The following is a 26,417-nucleotide window of genomic DNA, read 5'->3' as shown; positions in this document are numbered from 1 at the left end:
TACCAGGCCAAATACATTTTTGAAATATATCATTCTTGGCCCGATCTCTCAATGGTGAAAAATCAGTATAAAAATTAAATAACTCTCGTATCCAGATCCAGATTTGGATCTTCACCAAAATAGACTCCATTCTTCCTTGTCACACACCCAACGTGTCCACCAAGTTAAGTCCGAATCCGTCCCCAATTTTGAGATATCGTGCTATATATCATTTTTGGCACGATCTCTCAATGGTGACGAATCACTTAACAAAATCTAGTTGTCTGATCCGGATCTGGATCTTCACCAAAATCTAATCAGTTCGTCCTTGTCACACACCCAACCTGTCTACAAAATTTAATACGAATCCGTCCACAACTTTTGGAGATATCCTGCACACAGACAGAAGACAGACATGCAGGAAGAGAGGGGTGAAAACATAACCTCCTCCTTCACCTTTGGTGGTGGAGGAAATTAGACACAGGTGGAGACCATTCAGACCATCATGCCTGTGCAACATCAACACCACACTAATTTGTCAGCACAAGATCAAAAGAAGAAAATGCAAAATGTTTCTTTTTTTAAAAATTGAAATATAAAAAGTGTTTTTTGTGTTGCATTTGTAGACCCCCACCAACAGCACTCAGTACACATGCACACAATTACCGAAAAGTCCTGTCAACATCCCCATACTATACCCCTCCATCTCCATAACTTCCAGGGAAATATCTAATTCTAATTTAAACTTATCTCCCGTTTCTGCTGCCACTACCTTTCCAGGGAGGTCATGCCATGCATTAACTACTCTCTGTGTAAAAGACCCCTGCTTTACTACCATCTTAACTCTCCTCTTTGTTAATCTCAGGCTCTGGCCCCTGGTCCGATCACTGTCTACTTTGCTGAGTAATTATTGTGCACTAATGTTGTCTGCACCCTTCATTATCTTAAACATCTCCATCATATCTCCTTGTAACCGCCTCCTTTCTAGTGTATAAAGTCCTGTCTCCTTCAGCCGCTCATCATAGCTGAGTCTAGCTAGGCCCGGAATCAATCTAGTAGCCCTGCGCTGAACCCTCTCGGTGGCAGCGATGTCCTTCCTAAGTTGTGGTGACCAAAAGTGCGCACAATATTCTAAATGTGGCCTTCACTAACTTCCTGTACAATGTTAACATCACCTCTTTTGATATATAAATGATCCCCTCCGAATACAGCCTAAAACCCTATTTGCTTTACCTATCGCTGCCTTGCAATGTGCTGCCTGCTTACCTCCCATATCGATTACCGCCCCCAGATCCTTCTCCCGTGTGACACACTCCAAAATTACCGCTTGCATCCTGTAATCTCCATTTTCATTGTTCTTTCCCATTCCCATCACCTTACACTTGTTCAGGTTAAATTCCATCTGCCAATCTTCTGCCCAATCTCTGCAAGTATCAATACTTTCCTGCATCTGATCACCACCCCCTCTGCTATCCAGCTCACCTCCAAGCTTTGTGTCATCTGCAAATTTGGAAAGCTTCCTCTTTACCCCATTCTCCAAATCGTTGATGGAAACAATGAATAGTAATATAGATTGATCAGTTTTGGTGGCACCCCACGAAGACGGACAATCCTCCAGTGGGCATCCCGATTCACTCAATCAAATGCTTTACAGAGATTAACATAGGCTGCAAGCAACCCCTACCAAAACTCTCATCTGCGTTCGTTAAGGACCCGAAGAGCAGGGACATGGTCAATCGTTGACCTCTTTGGTGTAAAGCCTGACTGCTCTGGACGCTGGTGCTCAAGCAGATGGTGGCGAACCCTATCAAGAATCATCCGAGCAAAGACTTTGCCTGGCACTGAGAGCAGCGTCACCCCTTGGTAGTTGTTGCAGTCCTGGCGATCACCCTTCCCTTTCCAGAGGGGGACAACAAGGCCCCTCTTCCAGTCAGTTGAGATGATGCTTGTGCTCCAAACAGCACAAATCTGCATGCAATGACATGAATGCAGCATTTCCACCAGCCTTGAGAAGTTCAGCATGGATGTCATAAATCCCAGGAGCTTTTCCCCCTTTCAAGTGGACATGGCACCCTGTGTTTCCACAAATGAAGGTGGTTCACAGTTGATTGGAGGGTCAGCAAGAGGGATAGTTACAGATCTGATGTGGAGAGGTGGAACCATAGGGAGGGGTTGGCACCAGCTCGACGCCTCCCCTGCCAGGGTTTCGCCGCCCTGGCCCATTGCCCTCCCAAGCTTCCAACCGTGTGTCAGGCATTGATCACCATGACGCATTCACGATGGACTGAAACTCCAGACCACCGGAGGGAGTGGACGTCTTCAATCGTGAAGACTCGCAGTGATCTCACTGAGGAAGTCCACCCAGCATCCAGGTTAAGTCCATCGAACCTGCGTAATTGGCATGGAGGGCAATACCATCTGCCTCGGAGGAGCTTGGACTCGGCGCTCACCGAAATTGCCGGGGTGACAGCGTTTAGCTCGTTCATGCCAGCGGCTGACCATGTACAGTTAGGTCAACCCGGGTCAGGACTCTGAAGTTGCCGACGGAATACCTGTTGCCGACGCCAACAGACTCCCCTGAGAAGGCCATGCCGCATGCCACATGCAGCGAGTCGCAAGCACCGAGGAGAAGGTAAGAGAGGGAGGAGGGGAGCCCGTGTCTGTGGGTGACCCCCTTCTAAGAAGTAGTGGTAGTTCCACACCTCCCATAGAAGGGACCAACTCAACAGCTGGTGGGTCAGCCTGGTACAGCCGCTCAAAGTAACTGGCCCAGCGGGCCTTCACTTTGGACTCCTCTGTCAAGAGCCCACCACCCTTCGCTTGAACTGCGGTTCACTGAGGGGCGGGCTTGGAGGAACGCAATGCACAAATTATTCTGTAAACAGGATGAGAATTACTTCACCACAGGTGTGGCAAAAATGGCAAAGCTGACAAAGGACTCCATCGAGATAATCTCTCAGATCTGTGTGCAAAAGTCAGGCTTTCAAGTAATAGTAAAGCTGAAGAATAATATCCACCAGCAAAGACCTCAAAGATCAAAACAACAATCTCACTAATCTTTATATGCTTTACACTGAACCCAGTGGAGTGCGCAAACCGCATCGAAAGAAAAGTCAATGCGTACCTGTCAAAATCAGGTCTGCCAATCTGCTTTATATACAAAAATGTTCAAGAAAACAATGAAACTTCCAAAAAAACAAAAAAAATCATGAAAACAAAAAGGTGCACAATGCAGATGACTTGGTCAAATTAGATAATGAAAAGTACATTAAAAATTTCACAAATATAATGTTACCTTTTCCCTCTTAAAAAAAAAAATAAAAAAGGCAGTTGCACAGTATTGAAGGACTTTGAAAATGAAGCATCTCTTATTTATGCCCAGCACGGAAAACCTCCAGAATGAGGTGAAAATGTCAGCACAGTGCAAAAAAAAAGGCCCGAAGAAACGAGTCATAGCTCTGCAGTGTCCCTCGCGGCAGAAATGCCATAAGGAAGATAGGCAGGTGTATACATTAAGGGAATGGAGATAGAATGGTGGAGAGATAAATGGGCATGCATGGGAAAAACATTCCAATTTGAAATATTAAGGACTTGAGTTTCTTAAACACCAGAGGCAAATATGCTTGCCACAGGTGAATGTGTAAACAAATAAAAAATTCTGGTCTAATTACACCTTATTTGCACAACACACCACCATTCCATTGTGAGAGCGTTGCCGTTCGAAAGGGTGACCCACGAATCACACATTGCATTTAAATGTCAACGAGGTGATGGAAATAACGACATCCACAAGCAGTGTGTTGGTCACATCGTCCACTTCGTCTCATGATGAAACTCTCTGTGAACTGCACTACAACTACAACTACACAAAGTCTTTCACAAAAAAGGACAGCTCACAAAATGGAGAAAAGTGCAAAAATACAGCCAACAATGGGGTGGAGTCTAGACTTGATATGCAGGTGATATACAGTAATCTCCACAGATCATTCAGGTAGGTCTAGCCTTCATATGACAGGTGTTACAACCTCTATGGATCATCCAGCAGGGTGGAGGCTTAATATTCACCTCTCCAGATCTTCCGTGGGGGATGTGTGTGGGAGAGGGGTCTAGCCTTAATATTCAGGTGTTACAACCTCCACAGACCGTCCAGAGGGGTCTCGTCAGACTATTTAGGTGTTACAACCTCTACAGATTTTCTGAGGGTGTGGGAGGTGTGTGAGGAGGGAATGGTCTCACCTTAATATGAAAGTGTTCAACCTCCACAGCTAATCCAGAAGGGTCTAGCCTTAATATTCAGGTGTTACAACCTCTACAGCTTCATACTTTGATTCATCCAAACACTGATCCCACACTTCCACAACCCTTTCCCATCTCCTCACATCTTCTTTCGCCTCCTTTTCCTACTCCCTCTTCATATTTTCACTGCACTCCTCCTTCATATTCCTCTTGCATACACATCGGTCTCTGTCTGTCTCTCTGTGTCTGTCTGGCTGTCTCTCTCTCTCACCCCATGTTACACTACTGCATCCACCCTCCCACTCTTTCACAAGGTGGACACAATCCATTACAATGAGCACTCATGACACACATGGTTGACAATCCTGTTTTGAATGAAAAAATTCAACTTGTTGACCCCCAACTTCTCCCTCAATAAATCGACTAAGTTATTGTGGAGTAAATCAAAACTACTATGGGCAGTTTGTTGTACGATTTTGCCAAAATGGTAACTGCAGGTCAAACTTGATGAGATGGAATGTATAATTACTTTAGGACGATGTCACACCAGTATGTTGCACGCAAGTGTCCTGAACAATGAACACTTCTTTCGGGAGTCGGGAGAGGGGAGCCGAGGGGAAGTCTCAACATAATGTTTAATACAACAAGGTCGATGATCTCTCTATCTTCCACCACCTCATTTCTGGTGTTGCACCCTCTGGTGTTTCTGGTGTTTCTGGTGTTTCCATACTTCGTCCACCTCCCCTTCCCCCCTCCCCCCAATTCCAGGTTTCTGCAGGGTACACATTGTCCACCATCCACCACCTTCTGGTGAAACTGCATAACTCCAGGATCACTGTTCAACTTCACTCATTTGTTCCTTTTTTCACACCTGTGGAACCAACTTCCACATCCTCTTCAATCTCATTCTTCCCTCCAGGTCTTCAAGACACCATCATCTCAGATCATCCTACATCCAAAACCATGATCTTTTCTACCCCCATTAAAGCTGCCCAAGCATTCCTCTTTTGAAGTTTCCAGTTTTTCCTTCCCGATTGTTTGTGGCTGTATCCATCTTGTTCACCCCCTGTGTCCTCCCCTAGTCCGCATTTTTTCCCACATCCCTTATTTGTCCAAGTCTCACTCAACCCTGCTGTTTGTGTGTTCCCCCTTTCCTTCCACTGTTGCTTTTGTTGTGTTATGTCCTGATCCATTCCATGTTCTAGCTCCTCCACAAGCCTCAACTTTGTTTAAAATAAAACAACCATTCAATGGAATTGACCTGTTTGTTATAATGAGAATTAGGTGTTTTAGATATTGACATCAGGCCTATGAAGGAGTTTGTCCAAAATAAATCATATGCAGGACAAGGAGATTAGCAGACATCTACTTTAACACTCGGATATAATAAACAACTTATTATATATGGGTTCCATCACCTTGAGCCATTGGTTCATGGTTGAATGCCAAACAGGCCAACACAAGCACATTGGTGTCTTGGACTCAGCTGAACAGTCATTTGTGGTCAAAGGTACAGATGTCAAAGTCTTTGTCTCAGAACAACCCATAGTTGGATGTTTGGAGTTACTGTACTGTCACGACTGTGGAAGCACTGCACTTCAGAAGGCCAAGTCCCAAGTACTGTACATAGTTCTTTGAGACAGTTTATTACAAGATATAAACAGTTTATATGTGCAATGTGCTCACGACATGAAAGCAAAATTATAATTCATTCCTGAGTCCAGCTGTTGAGACAACTCAAATGGTGGCTGTCCAACTAACACCTTTGAAGCAAACAGTGTGCGAGATGGAGAGAATGATCTTGTATCCTGAATAGAATGATCTTCTGTAGGCCAAGGAAGCATAGATCAGATAGCATAGCATTCTCAGAGCCAGGAGACTAAAGTGTTATTATATTGTAGAATGCGAGCTATACAGCATGAGAATAGTTGTCAAAGATTTTTACTTATAGCCTGTAATGCCATATTTGCACGACTAGCAACGCCTGTTCCCTTCAGGAGCATCTACATTCTACACAAACATTTGGGCACATTTAAACTAATCGCCCCTAACACCCAACCACAGATCTTCCCTCTCACAGCACACCTTACCACTTGTATACACAGAATACCATCATCATCATCATCATCATCATCATCATCATCATGTGGTGGGTGTAGTGCCAAAGTTTGAGGTACCGGGCCCTGCCAAACTGTCAGCCATGACGTCATCGCCAAATCTACTGTTGCATCAAGTTTTAACGTGACACTGACCATTTGAGTCCCCAAAATGAGTAATACATGAAATACACACTACAATGATAAACAAAAGCTCAACACTCGCATCCACTTAATTCAGAATTCCCTTTTAATAAAAAGTCAGATTAGTTAGTGTTAGTCTCCAACTACCGTTTTTCGACAAAACTATGTATTTTAAGAAATAGAGAGTTAATTTGTTTATTATTTAGTACCACGTGGTAAGGACTGGCAGGTTGGCCTCGAGGTATGCACTGTCGAGGTATGCACTGAGGTATCCTCTGTCGAGACTAGGCTTAAGTCCTGACCCAGCTATAAACTGTCATCCCAGTGTTTTACAAGCAGGGTGATTCATCAGTGTGTGTGTGCCATCCCTTGGATGGACGTTAAACTGGGTGTCCTGCCCATCATCATTAGTTCTTTAGCTGTCTTTCACATTAGTTTGTGTTTTTCTTGGAGTCGACGAAAGAAGATAAAGCTTTATGGCCGGATAAACATTCGAGAGTATTGAAGGAGATGGCAGAGCAGATAAGCATCTATATATTAATTCTGTTAACGTCTGCGTGTAATTTGACGTATCTCCTCCAAAACTGCCAGACGGATTGTCGCCATTTTCAGCATGCGGGTGCTCTGTGGTCTAATGAACAGCATGGGCTATGTGAGATCGCGCCAGATGGACACGTTTGGGAATTTTGGGTGATTTTCTAATTTTTACGTTCGTTTGCATGGCGACGTGTGACGTCACCGCTGAGAGGCGTAATTCCATCATGACATCATTGGTCATTCGCTGACGTCATTACGTCTGTTGTCGACAGACCCTCACCGCCGAGAGGCGTAATGCCACTCCTAGAAAACAGCGTCTGCAATGTAAAACCCTCTTCTGCACATGCTGACTACCTCAAAAGGTGAATTTGACACATAAAAAAAATGTAACAAGAAACATTGTATTTAAAGTAAAGATTTATTTAAAAAAAATATTATTTCTGTTAACGTCTGCGCGTAATTTGACGTTTCTCAACCGCCATCATTACCTGTGTTGTGTCTTGCGTGTGTGATCTTCAAATTAAAGCGTCCAGCGGGGTTCGATCGTCAGATGTGCGCCAAAAAGTGCCGTTCATTGAAATTTGTATTCTGATTCTCGGTCACCCTCCACTGCTCCTGTTCAGTCTAGGGCTAGGCCTATATCATGTTAAACTTGCCCCATCAGACGCCAACCTTCCAGTCCAACTGCAGAGGATGCAAGTTCCACTCAGACTCGCATACTCGATGACCATAAACAAATCCCAACGCCAAACATTTGACAAACTCGGAATATACCTCCCAGCCCCTGTGTTCTCCCATGGCCAACTATATGTTGCATTTTCACGTGCAAGAGGTTGCTTCTATATCTCTATCAAAGTGGACAATAATTCCTCACAAGGACTATTCAGCAACAAGACACTCACCCCAAATGTCATCTACAGGGAGGTCCTTTAGAAAACTAAGGAAAGGTAACCATAGTGCATCACATCCCTAATGACACCCTCTCCAACTTCCCATAACATCAACTATTATGCCTCATCCACCTTTTGCCACCCATTCAACTCCGTGCGGAGCACGGGTATATGCTAGTGATGTTAACATGTACAACATCATGCTTATCTGCTTTAGCATGAGTCCATGTCATTCATGTATTGTACGCCTACATTGTATTATACAAGGTGATGTTATACATGTATTATATGTTATTATATATATGTGATATTATACCTTTGTATTATACATGCATGATACAATGTGAAAGCCATTCTTCACGAAAACAGCCACATCACTGATCCACCCAGACTTAAACTAGTTGTTGGCATCCAAAGCTTTCCATGCTGTCACATCTTCCAGGAGGTAAATGCTTTCAGTAAACAGAAGATAATTCACTGTATGTGGATATAAAATGGTTGGAAGGTTTGTCTTGCTTATAGACATTGCTGTATTTGGCAATTCATACTGGTCTGTGTTGCCTATAACCTGCATTGTTATAATATCACTCCCTAGACAAAGTGACCAACGTAACAGAATATCCAAACTTTGACCCGATTATTTCGCCATGAAAATACACAAAGCACAACAACTCAACCAATCTGAGAGTTTTTTGATTTGTTTGTTCTTTTAACTGTTGTGGAGCTAAACTCCGCATCGGATGCAATGAGGTTCCAGAGCGGTGCTCCGGTATCACAACACCCCTGATCATCATCAACATCATTCCCCTGACACTCAAACAATGCGATGCACGTTCCTGGGAATTTCGCTTTCCAACGACAACACCAAATTCATTTTCTTCCTCTTATGAGTCAAATAAAACTAATTTGATTTTGCTTCAGCTGGTTCTTTTACTTATTGTAAATAAACATGCATATGGATGTATGTATAATATGTATGTATATATGAATATATATATATATATATATATATATGTATATATATATATATATATATATATATATATATATATATATATATATATATATATATATATATATATACATATCTGTACCTTTACCAAGCAAATATAATGTGCAGTGGGGTGAAAAAGTACAAGTCCAACATAAAATTGAATAATTGAGACGTGACAAAATAAACTAGAATGGCACTCGGTAGAGCGCATACCTCCTCCAGGCTGAACGAGGACGAGGCTGTTTATTCCTGATACGTGAAACATCCTGCAACTGCCATGCCTACAGAAAACAGACTTCTTGGAACACTGGCTACATTTTCCATCCAATCATCTTGTAACTTTGTTAAAAAAAAAAAAATCTCCATGGGTATGTGCTTCATGTAAAAAAAATTGATTGTCAGTCGCTGAAGTGGTTGCAGATAAAAGGGATTTAAAAGTGAATAAAGGTGAAAAAGTTAGGGCGAAAAAAAAAGAAAAAAAGTGAGGGCCTTGGGCGATGTTTCACAACATGGTCAAAGATAGTTGTGGCCGCCTATTACTGGTTTATTCTACAATATTACAGTTCCCTTCGTGTGCTGCCTTTTTGGCTGCTGGTTGCATCATTGGTTAGGGGTGCGGCTATTCCGCTGATGCAGTGCTCCTATTACTAGTTTTGTGGTACTCATTTCGCCGAATGCAGAATGATGACAGGCTGATTCAACCCCCTGGTGTTAATTCAGTGGAAAACGGGACTCAAACTCAGGACCCTAGGATCCCAAGCCACTGTCCTAACTGCGAAGCCAACACCAGGCTAATATTTAGTTAAAACTTTTTTTTTTAAATGTACTCCTCAATATTAATGTTAAAACAAAAATGTATTTATTTGACAACATTACACAGTTAAAAAAAAAATTAATAGTTGGTTCTACAATATTTCAGAGTTAAATTTTTTTTTCAACAATTGTTTATTCCCGATACGTGAAACACCCTGTAACCCATGCGGGCAGAAATCAGATTTTTTGGAATGCCGGCCACATGTTCCATCCAATCATCATGTAACTTTGTTTCAAAAAAATCCTCCATGGGTAGGTGCTCCTCATAGTCTATTTGCCAGAGAAGTAACCTTGTTGTCCTCAAAAGTGTATGGTTTTATGGTGGTTTCTTGTTCACAGGCATGCATAGACAAAATTAAGCTTGGTTACCCGGATGGCAACCATGGGGAAATCTGTTATTATTGCGCAAATACAAGATGGCCGTCATCGACCGGGCTGAAAATATAACTTTTTAGGTAATGAACTTTAAATTACACATGAGACATCTTTTCCATATAAATTTGGCACGAGGAATCGATATTTAACCTTATTTTTGTGATTTGAAGTAAATTTGAGGTCAATGTTCGAGTTCCTGGAAATTGTTTGCCGTGTGAGATACATTTTGACTGACAACAAGGTCACTATTCTGACAACTGGACGCTCACATACGACATTAATGCGAGTTACTAATTCATTGTTTTGTTTTTACAGATATGGCTGATTCAAGGTGCATTCTTCCCGTGTGTCATGGTGGAGGGGAATTGAAGAAATTCGCTGATCAAGGGATCAAGACATTGATCTCCTGTGCCAAAGCCTGTGGAGATGAAGAGCTACATGCAAAACTACAGGACATTGTTGATGGTGGTGGTGATGCTGTTCGCATAGAATGTCACAAAGGATGCCACTGTACTAACACATCAAAACAAAAAATTGAGAGACTTTGTAAATCACAGAAAAGAAAAGCTGAAGATGATTGTGTTACAGTGACAACAAGATCTCGCACACAGGCAACAGGCAGTGGTGCATTTGTTTACAAACGTGACTGCATTTTTTGTGGCAAAGAATGTTTACCTGTTGATGACAAACATCCAGAAAGATGGGATCATGTTCGTCAGTGCATGACTAAAGAACGTTTTGACAAGGAAGGTAATCCCATCCCAGCTATGAAATATGCCATCATTAATGCTGCTGAGCAACGTAATGATGAAGTAGCCAGAACGGTCAAGTTACATATTGGATATTTGGTTGATCTCCCTGCGGCTGAGTGCAAATACCATGTACGCTGTTATAACAGTTTCATGACAGTCCCGAAATATGCTGATTTGCCAACTGGTGTTGCAGAAGAAAGTGCCCTAAAGAACATCATAGAGCGCATGAATTGTGACCGGTCAAAGATGTGGAATAGCGTTGAACTGCATTCCCTGTACTGTGATCTTGGTGGCAAACTCACTCGACGTGATATGTTTCGCAAACTAACAGACTGCATGAGTAAGGACGTTATGTTAGTTCGGGTAGATGGATGTGCTACCATTGTTGGTTTCCGTGAGTCCATTGCTAACCATCTGAAAATGGTTAAAGTGGATGATGCAGATGAGAGGAGTATTGATTCTGTGGTAAGGAAGATCAAGAAGGAGGCACGCTCAGTCAAGTACAACAGTGCCAATTATGACCTCTCAGAATTTACACAAGCCAACACAATCAAGGCAACAAGCCCAACTTTAATGAGGTTGATTTCAGACTTAGTGTCTGGTGGTGAAATGACCAAGAAATCTCTAAGCCTGAGCCAGTCAATTCAAAGTCATGTTACAGGTACCAGAAATCAGACAACATTAGGACTGGCTGTCAAACTACTGCACCGCCATGGCAGTTCTGATCTTCTAAAGCTCCTTCATGAACATGGGTTCACAACGTCATATGATGAGGTCCTGAGATTCAGGAAATCCGCTGCTCATTTTCTCGGTGACAATGCTCAGCTTCTCCACCAATTCATGGGTTTGAGTAGAACTGTTGGCGTGATTTTTGCCTGGTTTGATAATCTTGATCTGCAAGTGTTCACGCCTAATGGTCGGCGCACTACTCATGTCCTCTCATGAATTTCAGCAACCCCATCCTGCAGGCATTCTTGAGTATGGGCATGCTCACCCAGGGAAGAGCGACCTTATTATCCCACGACTGTCTAAGAAAGCTGCCCAGTCTAGGACAAGCAGCAGCTCATCAGGGAGCCTTCCTCTGCAGCACTACACTGGGCCATCCAAAGTGAACCCCCCGGCTGTGGATGCAACCTCTGGATTCTCCTACCAAGAAGTGTGTGCCCGGCAAGCTAGTTTAGCTGCTGCACAGGAAAAGGACATGAAGTGGCTAAACACAGTCAGCACACAGGTGAACGCCATGGAATGGGGTGGGTTCAACAACCAAGAAGCATTCACCAGTCATGCAGAAAAAAAGCCAACAAGTACCTACATGTTCGGACCCCTTAATGATGCCAAAGCTTCTCGTCCAAACACTGTAGTGACTTCACTGGAGTATCTTCAGAAGTCATTGAGTGATATGGGAATGACTTGTGTCCACATCTCTGTGGATCTCCAGCTCTACATGGTGGCTTGCCAAATCAAGTGGCATGACGTTGATCGCTTTAAAAATGTGATTCTGAGGCCTGGGATAATGCACACTGTGCAGTCCTTCTGTGGTTGCATTGGCAAACTCATGCGTGGGTCTGGTGTTGAGACTCTCATCAGTTCAGCATTCGGGGGCCTGGCAGGAATCATGAGTGGCAAGTCGGCCTGGGTTCGATCAATGAGAGCCTTCCGGATGGTTTCGACTGCCCTTCTCATTTCCTTCCTCACCACCGGCCCAAAGACATTCCAGGAGTTGTGTAGCTACCTTGAGACATGCAGACAGCACCCAACTGGGAAGCACTGGGTTGATAACTTCATCAAGCCTACTCTGCTTGTTCATCAACTTCTGCGTAGAGAGAGGGAGGCAGACTTCCTGCTGCAACAGCTAACACTTGAACGCATGCTTCCCTACTTCATTGTTGCTGGTCACCATCACTATGCCCGTTATATCACCCATCACCTTCTGGAGATGCGCTATCTGCTGCCACCACATGCCAAGTCAGAGCTCATATCAGGTGCTTTTGTGTGTCGTCACCAGGAAAGCATTTGGAATGGTGTGAGCTCTGATCAGTTCGGTGAACAAACTGCTATTAGAATTGGCAAGGGTGGCCTCAAGGGTATGACTCTTTCTCCAGAGATGTTAGCAGAGTGGATCGATTCCTTTCCTGTCACTGCCTACATCTCAGATACAATGGAGCACATCTACCCTGACTCCTCAAACAAGGACATTGAGGACCAAGTGAGAGAAAAGGACACAAGAATCGGACCACGTCACAAGGAGGAGGGGAAGAAGAGAAGAGAACTTGATGCAGATGAGAGGTGCCGGATTTTACTTGAATTGTCGAATGTGTCTCATCCTCTTGAGAATCACTCACCACATCTGTACAACATTGTCAATGGTCGAATTGCTCCCCGAGAAGTTGAAGTGAATGTTGAGGATTCCGTGGTTATAGGTCAGAAAATGGTTGCAGAGTTCCATGCATCCCTTCCAGGTGGATTCCATGCAACCATCTCGTGCCCCATCAAGACAATGGAGCACTTACAGAAAGGAGTGAAAATTGGGGACAAGACGATCTTAGATCTCGAAACCATCTTCCTCAGGCTGCTGACTATTGGACAGCAAAGACAAATGGAGCTAGGACCTATCTTCCAGTTTGAGCTCTGCAAGTACCTCCCTCACTGATTGATGAATATGGGTGCTGAAGGAAAGGCAACAAAGCACCACTGGCACACAAACTCTGTGTTCAGGCGCAACAGCCTCTGCAACCAGATGTTACCATTGTTGACGTGAGCCAACTTCTCTCTCATATTGTCTGGCCTTACAGGGGATGTGTCAGTCTTAGTTGAGTCCATCAAGACAAGGCTGTCTACCATTGCTGGTCAGAAGATCTTGGTCTTTGACAAATATTATGATGTTTCTGCAAAGGACCATGAACGAGTGAGGCGTGCTGGCATTGGTTCCATCAACTATGACGTCACAATAAACACACCCCTGCCGAGTCGAGACGCCATCCTTAAAAACAAGCAGAACAAGTTGCAGCTGTCCAAGGTTTTGAGTACCTATAACTTTGGTGAAGGAGTTACTGTGGAGAGCCGTAGCCATGGTGCGTTCAACCATGATGAAGCAGACATTACAATGATCTCACACCTGCTCATGGCTGCTGAATGTAATGCAAGGGTGATACGTATCCTCTCTGATGACACTGATGTTTTTGTATTGATGGTTTACTGGGTATACCAGCGCAACATCCAGGCCACAGTGCAGATGGAAAGGTGGGATGGAGCAATTTGGGATATCAACACCACCTGTGACCAGCTTGGCCCCAAGTGTCTGGAGCTTTTGGGAATGCACTACATCACTGGCTCAGATACCACGTCATACCCATACAGCAAGGGCAAAGTGTCAGCCCTGAAGACACTGAGAGCTGGCAACTTCCTTGGTTTGTACTCCGCACTTGGCGAGCTGAACGCAAGCCATGAACAGCTCATGGAAGCAGGGCGGACATTCTTCTGTGCCCTGTATGGTCAGCCAGAAGGTACCACGATGAGTGAGATGAGGTACTATATGTACACAAGGAAGTCTGGCAAGCCCCTCAAGCTCATGGCATTACCTCCAACTGAGATCAATCTCTTCCTACATATTTTGCGTGCACATCTACAGACAGCACTTGCAAAATCAGCTGATCAGCAGGCCCCACCTGAACTTGACATTACAAAATATGGATGGGACATCATAGATGGAATCCCAGTGCCAGCAACTTCTGCTACTCCACCAGCCCCTTTGGACCTCATGGATGTTGGGCGGTGTGGATGCAAAGCAGAGGGGAAGGCCGGCAGTACTGCAAGTTGCAGTTGTCACCATGCAAAGATCTCCTACACGCTATACTGCACTTGTGGTTGCAGTGACAAGTGCTTCAACCCACACAAGACTGTGGAGGACAGTGAAAGTGAAGTGGAAGAAGGGAGTGTCGAAGCAGAACTGGAAAGAGACGAGGATACGGAAGGGGATGAGTACAATGAATGGGAATGAACAATACTTAAGTTGTCTACTCGGCTCTATGTCCTCTGTTCCTAAGATGTCCAATATGATGACATGACAATGTGTATGCTTTCTGATTATCAACATACTGTTGTGACCCATTCATGACTTCACTTTTGCATTGGTGTTTTCATGTGAACCTTTATTTATTCCTGAACGTAAAAAAATAACCCCAAAATTGAATTCCTCATGTAAAAATCATATGGAAAAGAGGTATTACACAGGATTATATGTTGACCGATTAAAAACTTAGCCCCATCGTCTGACCTATAGCGGCCATCTTGAATTTATGCAAATTACAGGAGTTCCCCAAGGTAGCCACCCCGGCAACCAACCTGAATTTTATTAATGGACCCATGTTAGTCCAAAACAATCATAAAACCATACACTTTCCACATCAACAAGGTTGACAATGGAACACATGATAACGGCAAATGGACTATAAGTTGAAAGTTTCATGTTAATTGCTCAAGTAGTTGTGGAGAAAACAAATTTAAAAACAAATAAATGTGAAAAGGTGAGGGCTTCAGCCAACATTCTACAACATGGTCAAGGATGGTCGTGGACGCCTATTACTACTTTCACTATAACATTACTCATTTAGTTTACAATATGAGTGTTAAAACAAAAATTGTATTTATTCTACAATATTATAATCAAATATTTTAAATATTTTTTGTTCTGCAATATTAGTGTTAAAACAAATTTTTTAGGATTTATTTATTAGTGTAAATTCAAAAAAAATTATTATATAATACAGTAAAACCTTTCCATCTGGAGACCGAGGGGGGGGGGGGAGTACGTTCCTGTAAACGTCCGCGGATGGCAAAATCGCCAACGCCGAACAGTTTATGACATTTAAATCAAGGAGATACATATAAATTTAAGTCCAAAAATCATTAATACATTGAAGCCTGATGTTGGCTAAATGGTTAAGGTGGCTGGCTTAAGATCTTAGCGTTGTTTCATAACACTAAGATCTTAAGTTCAAGTTCAAAAGAACATAATGAGTTCAAGCACATTGTCGAATTGAATTAACACCAGGTGGGTTGACTCAGCCTATCATCCTTCCGAGGTCAGCAAAATGAGTACCAGCTTGCTAGTCGCAGGGGGCATTGGTTCAGCAACACAATGGCACCCCCAGCAACTGATGCAGCCAAGCAGCCACAAGCTGCATACGAATAAATAAGCAAATTTTAAAAAATAAGATATTTAATGGAAAAATAAGAACTGAGTAAAATAATTTCAAATAAGTAACACTTACCATCAATAAGAAAGCTTTTCTGCTTTGAGTACCTGTACAGTACAGTGTTGTGATGAAGTTGTTATTGGGTAGCCCCGGTCAGTTCTGCTTGAACAGGCCCGTGGCATGGAGATAGCCGATCGATCTCCTCAGAGCGACCCACAGATCCCTCATATCTATTATGTTGTGCTCTAGCTTTAGTGGAGCCAGGACCGCGCAGTCTTCCATCATGTGTTTTCTTGTGTGTGGAGTGGCCTGGCAGAGGTTGCAGGTGTCGGCAGTGGCATTCACGAAGCAACAAAACAAAAGGAACACAGGGTTCTTCTTCTTTACTACGATCGATCATGCTTTTTCTTCAGAAAGATTATTTTGCTCCTTTCTACTCTTCCTTTCCTTCTGTTGCATAATCATTGCAAGTGTTTAAAAATTGAAAGCATTTAAAAACTTTGAAAACCAAACTGGTTTTGGTGAGGGGAGGGGGGGGGAGGGGGGAGGTCGACTTTTTCCACGGATACATGGAAATATTGGCGTGGAGGGAGAGAAAGGGTGCCTAAAAGTTAAGCGCAGATAAGCAAAATCGCAGACCATGAACACACAGACGGCAAGGTTTTACTTACTACATTACACAGTTTAAAAAAATTATAATTTGTTATGCAATATTATCGTGTTAAAACAAAAATTTAATTATTTCTTCTGCAATATTAGTGTTAAAATGGATTGAATAATGTATTCTACAATATCAGTTAAAATGGAAAAAAAAGTTTATTTTTTGTTTTACAATATCACAGTGTTAAAACAAAAAATTAATGATTTATTCAACAATATTCGTATTACAATAAACAATTAATAATTTATTTTACAACACAGTACTTGTTGAAATAAAAATTTAATAATTTAATCTACAATATTAGTGTTAAAACCAAAAATTTACAACTTATTCCTCAATATTAGTGTGAAAAGATACATTAGATTTATTGTCCAATTTTATACAGTTAAAAAAATTCATTCGTTCTACAATATTTCAGTGTTGATCTTTAGAAAAGAAAAGGGTATGGGATAATTGCACCCTTGGATAGGGTATGGAATTTATCCATCCTAAATTTTGTAAAAGACTGGATTAATCCTTTCTACATTTTAGAAAAGGATCAGGGTTTAATCCATCCTATATTTTATAAAAGGGTCTGGGATAAATCCATCCTACATTTTATAAAAGGCTATGTAAAAGTCTAATCAACTTGTTCTTGTTGCCTAACCAATTCATCCACCAAGTTTCGTCCAAATTCCATTAGTACAGCTTCTGAGCACCCCAAAACAGGTCTATTGTTCAGATTGGGATAAAAGCATCACATTTGGTACACATGTGCTCTGACAGGTACTAAATAAAATAAGGTTGACCCCAAAGAAATGTATTTTAAGGGGGCATGGCTTCATATTTTCAAAATGGACACCATGAAATTTCAAAATACATTTCCTTGGGCATATCTCCACTTCAAATTAACATTTTTGAGTGGTTTAAAGTGCTCGAAGGGTTTAAAGCGCAGACAGTGCAACCTTGCAGCTGGAGATGAAGACCCCCGGGGACGAGGTTGGTCTGCAATGGGTTAACTGCATATGGTCAAGTCACGTGAGAATACTAATTGCTTACATTGTTTTTTTTTTTTTTTCCTTGCAGACAACTGACTGGGAAGTGCTGTGTTGAAAATCACCGCATTATGCAGCTGGAGAAGTCAAGCCACCGTTGAATGTAGCTGTCACCGTGGAATATAGTTGAAGAACACAGCTTTAGTGTCTAGATGTCCAGCAGTGTTATGATAATTAATCCACCAGACCTAACAATATGTCTAAAAAGATGGTGGTAGTGACTGGCAGTGCAGAGGCACCAATAAGGGATACTTTAATGAATCCCTCTGATTGGACCAAGTGCATTATTTGTCAGATGGATAAAGAAGTACAATCTGCCAGATGTCCATCAAAGTCCACTAGATCATGAGTTTCTAGCTATGAAAAATTTGTTTCCAACTTATTGGAATTTTGAAAACTTGGTGAAATACCACTTGATGTCGATCCCAAACGTCTTGATGATGGTGAAGGATTCCAATCGACATTAGAGAACCACAGGGTACGGTGGCCCAAAATCTGTTACAACAGATTTGATTCCTATCATTTGACCAGGGCATGAAAACGGAAATCAAATGAACAGACAGATGAGTGCAGTCTGGTTAAGACGAGAACCAGCATGGGAAATGCAAATGTGCACCAAATCAATGTGTGTTTTTTTGTGTAGAACTATGGGTAAAAGAGGTCTCCACGTTGCATCTACAAAGAACCGTGATACTTGAAAAACCTTGATACAAGAACCTTGAAAGAAAAGCAGCAACCACCCTTCAGGACAGGCCACTGTTGGCCAAATTTGGAACAACCAACTTGGTAGCACAGGATGCTCAGTACCACACAAAGTGTTTGACTGCTCTCTTCAACCGTCAAAGAAAAACACACAAAAGCTCAACAAGTGAGGCAGACCACGAGTCAGAAAAGAAAGCGCTTCCCCAAGCTGAGTTGGTGACTTACATAGAAGAGACTAAATATCCTGAGGTGTGTTCAGTATTCCGCATTGCTGATTGGTTAACAATGTATCCCATCAGGCCGACACAAATAGGTGTTCTCATGGACACTCGACCGAATAGCATGAGGGTGAAGGAAATGCTCATAAAAAGGTGCCAGGGCTGAAAGCACACTCAGAGGGTCTGATGTTGGAGAAAGACATGGGAGAAGAGATAATGAGTGTGTGCAACCAAAATGTTGAGTCAGATGCTGTAATCCTTGCCAAAGCTGCCATGATCGTAAGGATGGACATGTCTGAGATGAAAACAAGCTTCAGTGGCTCTTTTGCAGGGAAATGCCAGGACGATGCAGTGCCCGAAAAATTGAAAGCATTAGTCAATGTGATTTTAGAAGGGCCAAATAGAAAAAAAACCAAACTGAAAACAACAACAAATTTATTGGACTCACAATTGCACAACTGATAATGTTCAACAGTGTCAAACACCAAAGAGGTGGGGTGAAATCACGGGTGGTTCGTCATATGAGAAACAGACACACACCATTTCCCATTTACCTAAGCCTTGTGATCAATGCACAGACACAGAGTAGGCAACTAATTGAGGATATGCATTCGCATGGCATGTGCATAGGATACAACAGACTCCTAACTATATCAACTGAACTGGGCAATAGGGTCAGCAACTTCTACCACAAACAAAATGTGGTATGTCCTCCACATCTAAAGGCAGGGCTCTTCACGACGTGGGCGATGGGTAACATCGACCACAACCCAAGCTACAGATCATCAAAAGACAGTTTCCATGGGACGGCCATATTTCTGACACAACAGCCAACGATGACTGTTCATAGGGAGGAGAGAGGTTTGACAGCCACATATGACACCACCACCAGTGCTACGAATATACTGTTACTGGCCGGGGGTCAGCCGCCAACCGACCGCTCTGAACGGAGCCGCAAGTCAAGTCAGCCCGACCGATCGCCCGGAATATAGATCGCCGCCCGGATAACTCCGAGCGACGGGTCCTTGTACAAGAACCGAAATACGCCAATCGGCAGATCACGTGGGGTAGGGTCGATTGCCAATCTTCAATGTACCTAAATACCCACGTGATCCAACTACCGGGGTATTCCACCCTCGATGGAACTCGTACGGAACAAACCGCCGAGACGAGCTTGTCCGTGCGCAATTCCGAGCGGCGTAATCGCCGAGAACCGTCGATCCAAATGTCCCCCTATTACGACAAACCAACGGCTTTCTAACTCCCATCACACGAAATGTTCAGTCAATGAGGGAATGGATGAAACGAGCAGGTTTACATTCACACAAGGACATTTATTATAATGAAACACGTATGCAATTAAATAAGGCAAAACACGTATGCAATTATACAAGCAACAAAAGCATGACAAAAGAACTACAACCGTCTATAAGCAATTATTAATGTACAGTCACTTACACAGTTTTACTTACGGGACTCGGCGCCACAACATTCATTCAAAAGAAAAGCAGGAAAAAGACCCCATCAAAGGCAATGGGGTCAGACTGGACCTCTTGGGTCTTTATGGCATGGGACTTGGCAGACTAAACGAGTCCCACGAGACCGTTGCAGGTTACCTGCACCCTCGTGGTGTCTGGCTTGGGCGACCCGTGACGTTCCTTCCCCACGGCAGCTAGCGTAGCCGTGGTCGAGCTCGGGCCTTCCGTGTGGCAAGCGAGCTCTCTCCCGCTCTCTCCACATGAACGTGCTTGGGCGACCCGCGATGCTCTTTCCCCACGGCAGCGAGCGTAGCCGCGGTCGAGCTCGGGCCTTCCGTGTGGCAGGCGAGCTCTCTCCGGCTCTCTCCACACGAACGCGCAGTTTGCGTGACACAGCAGGCAAGGCTGTGCCCCCAGCTCGCGTCTCCTTCGCGATGCCCGGACTTCCACGCAGCTCCTTGGCTTCTGGCTTCCTCCCGACTCCCCAAACTGCCGAAGCAAAAAGCTTACTCCTCCCACGGGACTCAGCACACGAACTCTGCCACGGGACTCCCACGAACTTAGCCCTACCACGGGACTCCCTGAGACTCTTTACGAACCCTTTCGGGACTCTTTTTGAACAAAAACAAGATGTCCTCTTTATCCTTTGCACCCCCTCCCCCGCACCCGGCGTGACTCATGCCCTCGTGATCCACCCCCCGCTCAACCACGGGTGGGAGGGAGTTGTTGACGTCACGGGATGGCAGGGTTCTTCTTCGTCTTTGCAGAAGAGGGGGAGGGACGTCTCCATTGTTTCGTTCCCTAACTATTAAATCGATCCGCAGCGCATCTAATCAATCTCTGAACATTTAAACAATGGAAGGTGAGCTATCTAGGGAACATGCACTTATCGACATAGCTGACTAAGGGAACCTGTATGTTGTGTGCGATTGAATTCCAAATTCGTAACAATACATTATTACCAACAACGTATTCAGAAGTCCCACCAGCTTGTCTGGATGTCACATTAAATTTTATCTTAATCGATTCCTCGTGTCCCAAAACCAGAGTCAAGCATTTAAAACTCCTCAAAAATGTTAATTAGAAGTCGAGATATACACAAAGAAATATAATTCAAAATTTCTCAATTGAATAAGTATTCAAAAACCCTTTTCCTAATTAAACCTAAATCACTTTAGGAGTAAATTGTTTGTTTGAAAGGTTAAAAAATAAGTGTAATAGGTTTCACCTGAATGTAATCAGTGGTTTAACATTAAATATTAATCTCCCCCACTTATCTCAGGAGTTTGAAGGTGCAACTCACTTGGTCAACCAACAAGGCAAACATGAAGACCAAGGAGCTTTCCAAAGAAGTCAGACATAAAGTGATGGAGAAGAACCGTTCAGGAGAGGGTTATAAGAAGATTTCAAAGTCACTCATTATCTCTGAGTACGGTGAAATCCATCATTAAGGAGTGGAAGATGTGTCATACTGTTACGAATCTGGAAGCTATGAGCACTCAATATACAGGTCCTATAGAACAGTTATAACGGTAAGTATGTGTTGTTTAGTTAGGGTCACCGTCCCTCGTTTAATGGGTGAATAAATGTACATGCGCTGTGAGCTACTTTGATAGTCAGGGTTTTCTTTTATTTTTACACTACCAACATCAACAGCACCACCCTCACCTTCACCTCACTTCCTCACACCGACGGCATGGCCTACGTGCGTGTCAGCACGTACGTAGGCGGAGTTCACGAAGACCTGACGTCTCTCTCGCCCAATCCGGGGGGGGGGGTGGGGGGGGGCGTGGACGAGGTGGCCGTAAGTCGGTCATAGGGCACAGAGCAGGCTCCAAGAGAAGCGAAGCCTCTTCGGGGGCGGGGAGTCGAGACGCCCCGTCATATTAGTCCAATAATCCAATCACATTAGTCCCCCTGGTCCAATCAACAGCCTTGGCGCCCATTTTGGCCATTGACAGGGTGACGAGCGCATTCTGCGCCCTAAAACCGGCCAATGAGGGAAGACGTAGACCACGACACTGAGGTTTGGCTGAGGGAGGGGCAAGGATAATGGTCCGGCTTCGTTTTTCCAGGGAGGAAAAACCTGTGACGCGAGTGGTGATCACGTTCGCCTGACACGAGTGGTTATCACGTTCGCCTCACACGCAAAAGGTCCCCAGTGGCGGTTCTTTGCTGGAAAGCCAGTTTTTCGTCTTGCCAGACTTCGCCCTGCCGGCCACCGTTTGCCGGGAGCCCGGTCGTGTGGACGCTTGGGCTGCTACTGGTCCGAGTCCCACCACCCCGCCAGCTCAACGTACCCGCACGAGGCGGACAGGTCCGAGAGCAGACTCTGGTCTTCAGTTCACCTTTCCCTCTGAGCTGGAGGCCTCAATAAAGGCTATGGCCACCGGTTCGTGTGTGTGTGTGTGTGTGTGTGTGTGTGTGTGTGTGTGTGTGTGTGTGTGTGTGTGTGTGTGTGTGTGTGTGTGTGTGTGTGTGTGCGTGCGTGTATTTGTGGGCCTGTCTGTAAGTAGGAATTGTATAAGTGCTCTTTGCTGTACATACTTACTTCTCCATTAGTCGTGATAACTCTGCTTCTTGCGTGCTCCCCCCTTTCCCCCATTATAAATAAATACATTTGTTAAATGTATCAGTTCGTTGCTGTGTTTCTTCCATTGGCTTAGCATGGCGCGTGTTGGTGAATTATAAAGGCTGTTGCCACTGTAAATGTACATTTGGTCCGACGGAAGTTCGGCAACCGTCCGCTCGGGTTGCGCACGGGTCGGGCACGCTAACGGCTCGACTGGTACGAGGGCCGTCGAGGGTGTGAATACTCGGTAACTCGCCACGTGGATCTCTAGGTATTTTGAAGATTGGCAAATAACCCTGTACCATGTGGTGGATGTATTGACGATTCACGGTCCAGGTAAGGGACCCGTACCTGTCGGAGTTTTCCGAAAGATACGATCTAGATTTCGGGTGTTCGGTAGAGCGACCCTACCGCCCCACCTAGCGGTCGTGCTCGCAACCGATACCCGGTCCGCAACAATACCACCCAGACTCTACCCAGATCAGGTCACCCATCCAAATTCAGCAGCAGGGCAAGCAGGAAACTGGTTCAGGATGTCACTGTAAATCCAACAATGACTTTGAAAGATCTGTAAGGCTCTATGTCCAAGATGGGGGTCAGTGTTCATCAATCAACAATATCCCGATCCCTTCACAAAGCTGGACTATATGGACAGGAGGCAAGAAAGAAGCTATGACTGAAAAAGACGTATCTAAAAGCTCGTATGGAGTTTGTGAAAAAGCATCTTAATGATACTACAGGGATGTGGAGAAAAGTTTTATGGTCAGACAAGACAAAAATTGAACTTTCTGGTCTAAATTCAAAGCGTTAAATCTGGCACAAGCCCAACACTGCACATCACCCATTCAACAACATCCCGACTGTCAAGCATGCTGGTGGCAGCATCATGTTATGGAGCTTCTTTTCATCCGCAGGGCCTGGCAAGCTTGTCAGGATAGAAGGGACAATAGACGGTGCAAAGTAAAGGAGAATCCTTGATGAAACCCTGCTTGAGTCAGTCATGAATCTGAAACTAGGTAGGAGATTCACATTTCAGCAGGACAATGATCTGAAGCACAAAGCGAAAGCCACACTGGAGTGGCTGAATAGGAAGAATATAAAATGTTCTTGAGTGGCCCAGTCAAAGTACTGACTTGCACCCAAATGAACATTTATGGTGAGACTTGAAGATTGCAGTTCATCGAGGATCCCCATCAAACTTGGCAAAACTAGAGCAATTGTTACATGAAGAATGGACAAAGATTTCACCAACTCACTGTGCAAAACTGGTAGAGATCTACCCAAAAACACTCATAGCAGTCATTGCTGTAAAAGATGCTTCCACCAAGTACTGGCCTCAGGGGTTGAATACTTTTACAACCAGCGAATTCTGATTTGTACACGTTTTTTGCAGGTATTCATGACATGTAACCTCCTTCAACTATAACATTGTTTAGTTTGATCTCTTCAGTTACGAATAAAAAAGTTCATTTGGAGAAAACTGTTTCTGCATCATTTGAAATTCATCTAAATGTGGCATTATTGATAGGGGGTGAATCCTGTTACGTTTGTGAGGAGGGTTAGATATTACCAGAGAACAGATAAGAATGTATAGAGTAGCATGGTCCGTGTGCGAGAAGATAGCCATCTTGATGTATAAGTAGGGAAACGTCAGCTTAAGCAATTGTCTTGTTTGCCTGTACACCATACAGGACTGTGCGTAAAACCTCTCTGTAAACCTCTGCCGGGGGGGGGGGGGGCGCTGGGAGGCTTGGCACGAAAAAGGCGGTGTGCGGAGTGATGATCGCCTCCCGAGGGGTGGAGTGGTGGATCGCCTTGGAGGGGCCGAGTGTCACCCCTAGAGGGGGGTGGAGTCACAGACGCCTCCTCAAAAGGGGCGGAGCGTGGCCGAGAGGAAGGAGAGGGAGGAAAAAATTGGGAGTTGTTGGAGAGAGGATTCCAGAAGGAGTTGGGAGTGTGAGCATTGCAGACGGCTGAGGAAAAACGTCAAGGTCTGGTCTGATAGTGGGGCAACTTAGCTAAATATAGCATAACAATTGTGCATTTTGTGAGGAAAGCACCAAATTTGGCACACTAGTAGCCTATCATATTATGAACAGATTTGGATATTGGGCCATCTCAAATTCAGCCGCTGATGGCTGTGGCAGCCATTTTTCAAAATGGCCACCAGTGGTTACTGTTATGACACATATCTGCTTTACTGGAGAGGAATGCAGGTTGATCGTGAAAGGTTATTTACTAATAAAGGTCCAATAATGGTCAAAGAAAGTAACCATTTGATTTGGTTGAGAAAAAAAAGTTAAAGTGGACTAATTAGTCTTATTAAGACACAGATTCTGAATGAAAACCAATGATAAACATTCATAGCACTATTGGCTTGGCACATGGTAGTAGAAGTGGTGTGCGTGCACATTGACCCCGGAATCGCCCACGGTTGAGTTGCCAGCTTACACTTGTTGACTCGATTCATTGTTATTTTGTTCTGTGCCCATAGAGTTCTCTATGCTATCCCATTGTTAACCATAGTTCATCAAGTTGAGTTTGGTTTGCGGGGTGCAGTTTGGTCATAGGATTATCTCAGTCACGGATTACCGGGTTACGAGGTTCTGCATGTATTTCCGTTCTGCCTTCACGGCGCCAGTTCCAGTTTGCTACTGAGTGAGGAAGTTCTCTCTTCGTACCGGCGTGTTGGCGAGATATCTTTACCATGATAACTCGTTAGTTTTCGGGTTATCTTCGTTCGATTGACGGCAATGCCAAACCATTTGTAAGTAGTTTTCCATTCTAGTTTCCATTTTCATGGCTAAGCTAATTTGTTTACGAAGAGTGATCTCCTCAAATGCTTTAAAGAGTTCTCCAATGCCCAATCAGAGGCTCCTGATACCACCAGCCTAGTTCTTGATGGGGCAGTCATTGTCCAGATGCTGAAGCCTGCAGTAGCCAAGAACTTTGATGACTATGCCCAGGATGTCTTCATACCGTATCTGTCAACGAAGCTTTAGACTGTCACGCCTGGACCTGGTCTGGGACCGCTACGTTGCTGATTCACTGAAAGGCAGTGCAAGATCAAAGCGTGGAAAATGAGTGCGTAGACGCGTGGTCGGAGCAGCAGTTATACCTGGAAACTGGCAGAACTTCCTCCGAGTGGACACTAACAAGACCGAGCTGTTCAAGTTCCTATCAGAAGCTATCTTCAGGTGGTTTGACCAGGATGACAAGCAGCTGGTTATCACTGATGGAGAGGCAGTCCTGAGCAAGCCACCGCTGCCAGACCTGGCCTTGCTCACCCCATGCAGCCATGAAGAAGCTGACAGTCGAATGTTGTTGCATGCATCCCATGCAGCCAACCATGGTCACCACAAGATACTGATCAAGACAGTTGACACCGATGTTGTGGTGTTGGCTGTGTCAGTGGCCCAGGGACTGCAACCAGAAGATGAACTGTGGCTAGCATTTGGCACTGGGAAGAGTTTTCGGTACCTGGCAGCCCACAAAATAGCAGCTGGCCTAGGACCAGAGAAGGCACAGACACTCCCAATGTTTCACGCTCTGACTGGGTGTGACACTGTATCTAGCTTTGCTGGACATGGTAAGAAGACTGCTTGGACAATCTGGACCGTTCTGCCAGAACTTACAGACGCACTGCTGAAGCTATCCTCTGCACCAAGTGGCATACCAGATGATGTCATGCACACCATCGAGAGGTTTGTCATATTGCTCTATGACAGAACCAGCACGTGC

The 26,417-nt window shown here is 44.1% G+C and overlaps 1 protein-coding gene across 2 annotated transcripts in view; it reads right to left on the bottom strand.

The window, feature by feature from the left end:
- Positions 1 to 26,417, bottom strand: part of LOC147021360 (uncharacterized) — a 113,115-nt gene that overhangs the window by 25,687 nt on the left and 61,011 nt on the right. The window contains exon 15 of one of the 2 annotated variants that reach the window (XM_085891231.1): positions 16,051 to 16,320. The exons of the other annotated variant lie outside the window; for it this stretch is intronic. Within the exon in view, the coding sequence (XP_085747357.1) occupies positions 16,165 to 16,320 (156 nt within the window). The 3' untranslated portion in view covers positions 16,051 to 16,164. Of the gene's footprint in view, positions 1 to 16,050; positions 16,321 to 26,417 lie in introns of those variants that run through there. 2 annotated transcript variants of the gene reach the window in all.

This window comes from Eptatretus burgeri, chromosome 8 (genome assembly GCF_056783735.1).
Source record: "Eptatretus burgeri isolate ZD-2024b chromosome 8, Ebu_testis_v1, whole genome shotgun sequence".
Taxonomy (NCBI): Eukaryota; Metazoa; Chordata; class Myxini; order Myxiniformes; family Myxinidae; genus Eptatretus; species Eptatretus burgeri.
Note: the sequence above shows the minus strand (reverse complement) of the source record. Positions and strands in the feature narration are given on the sequence as shown.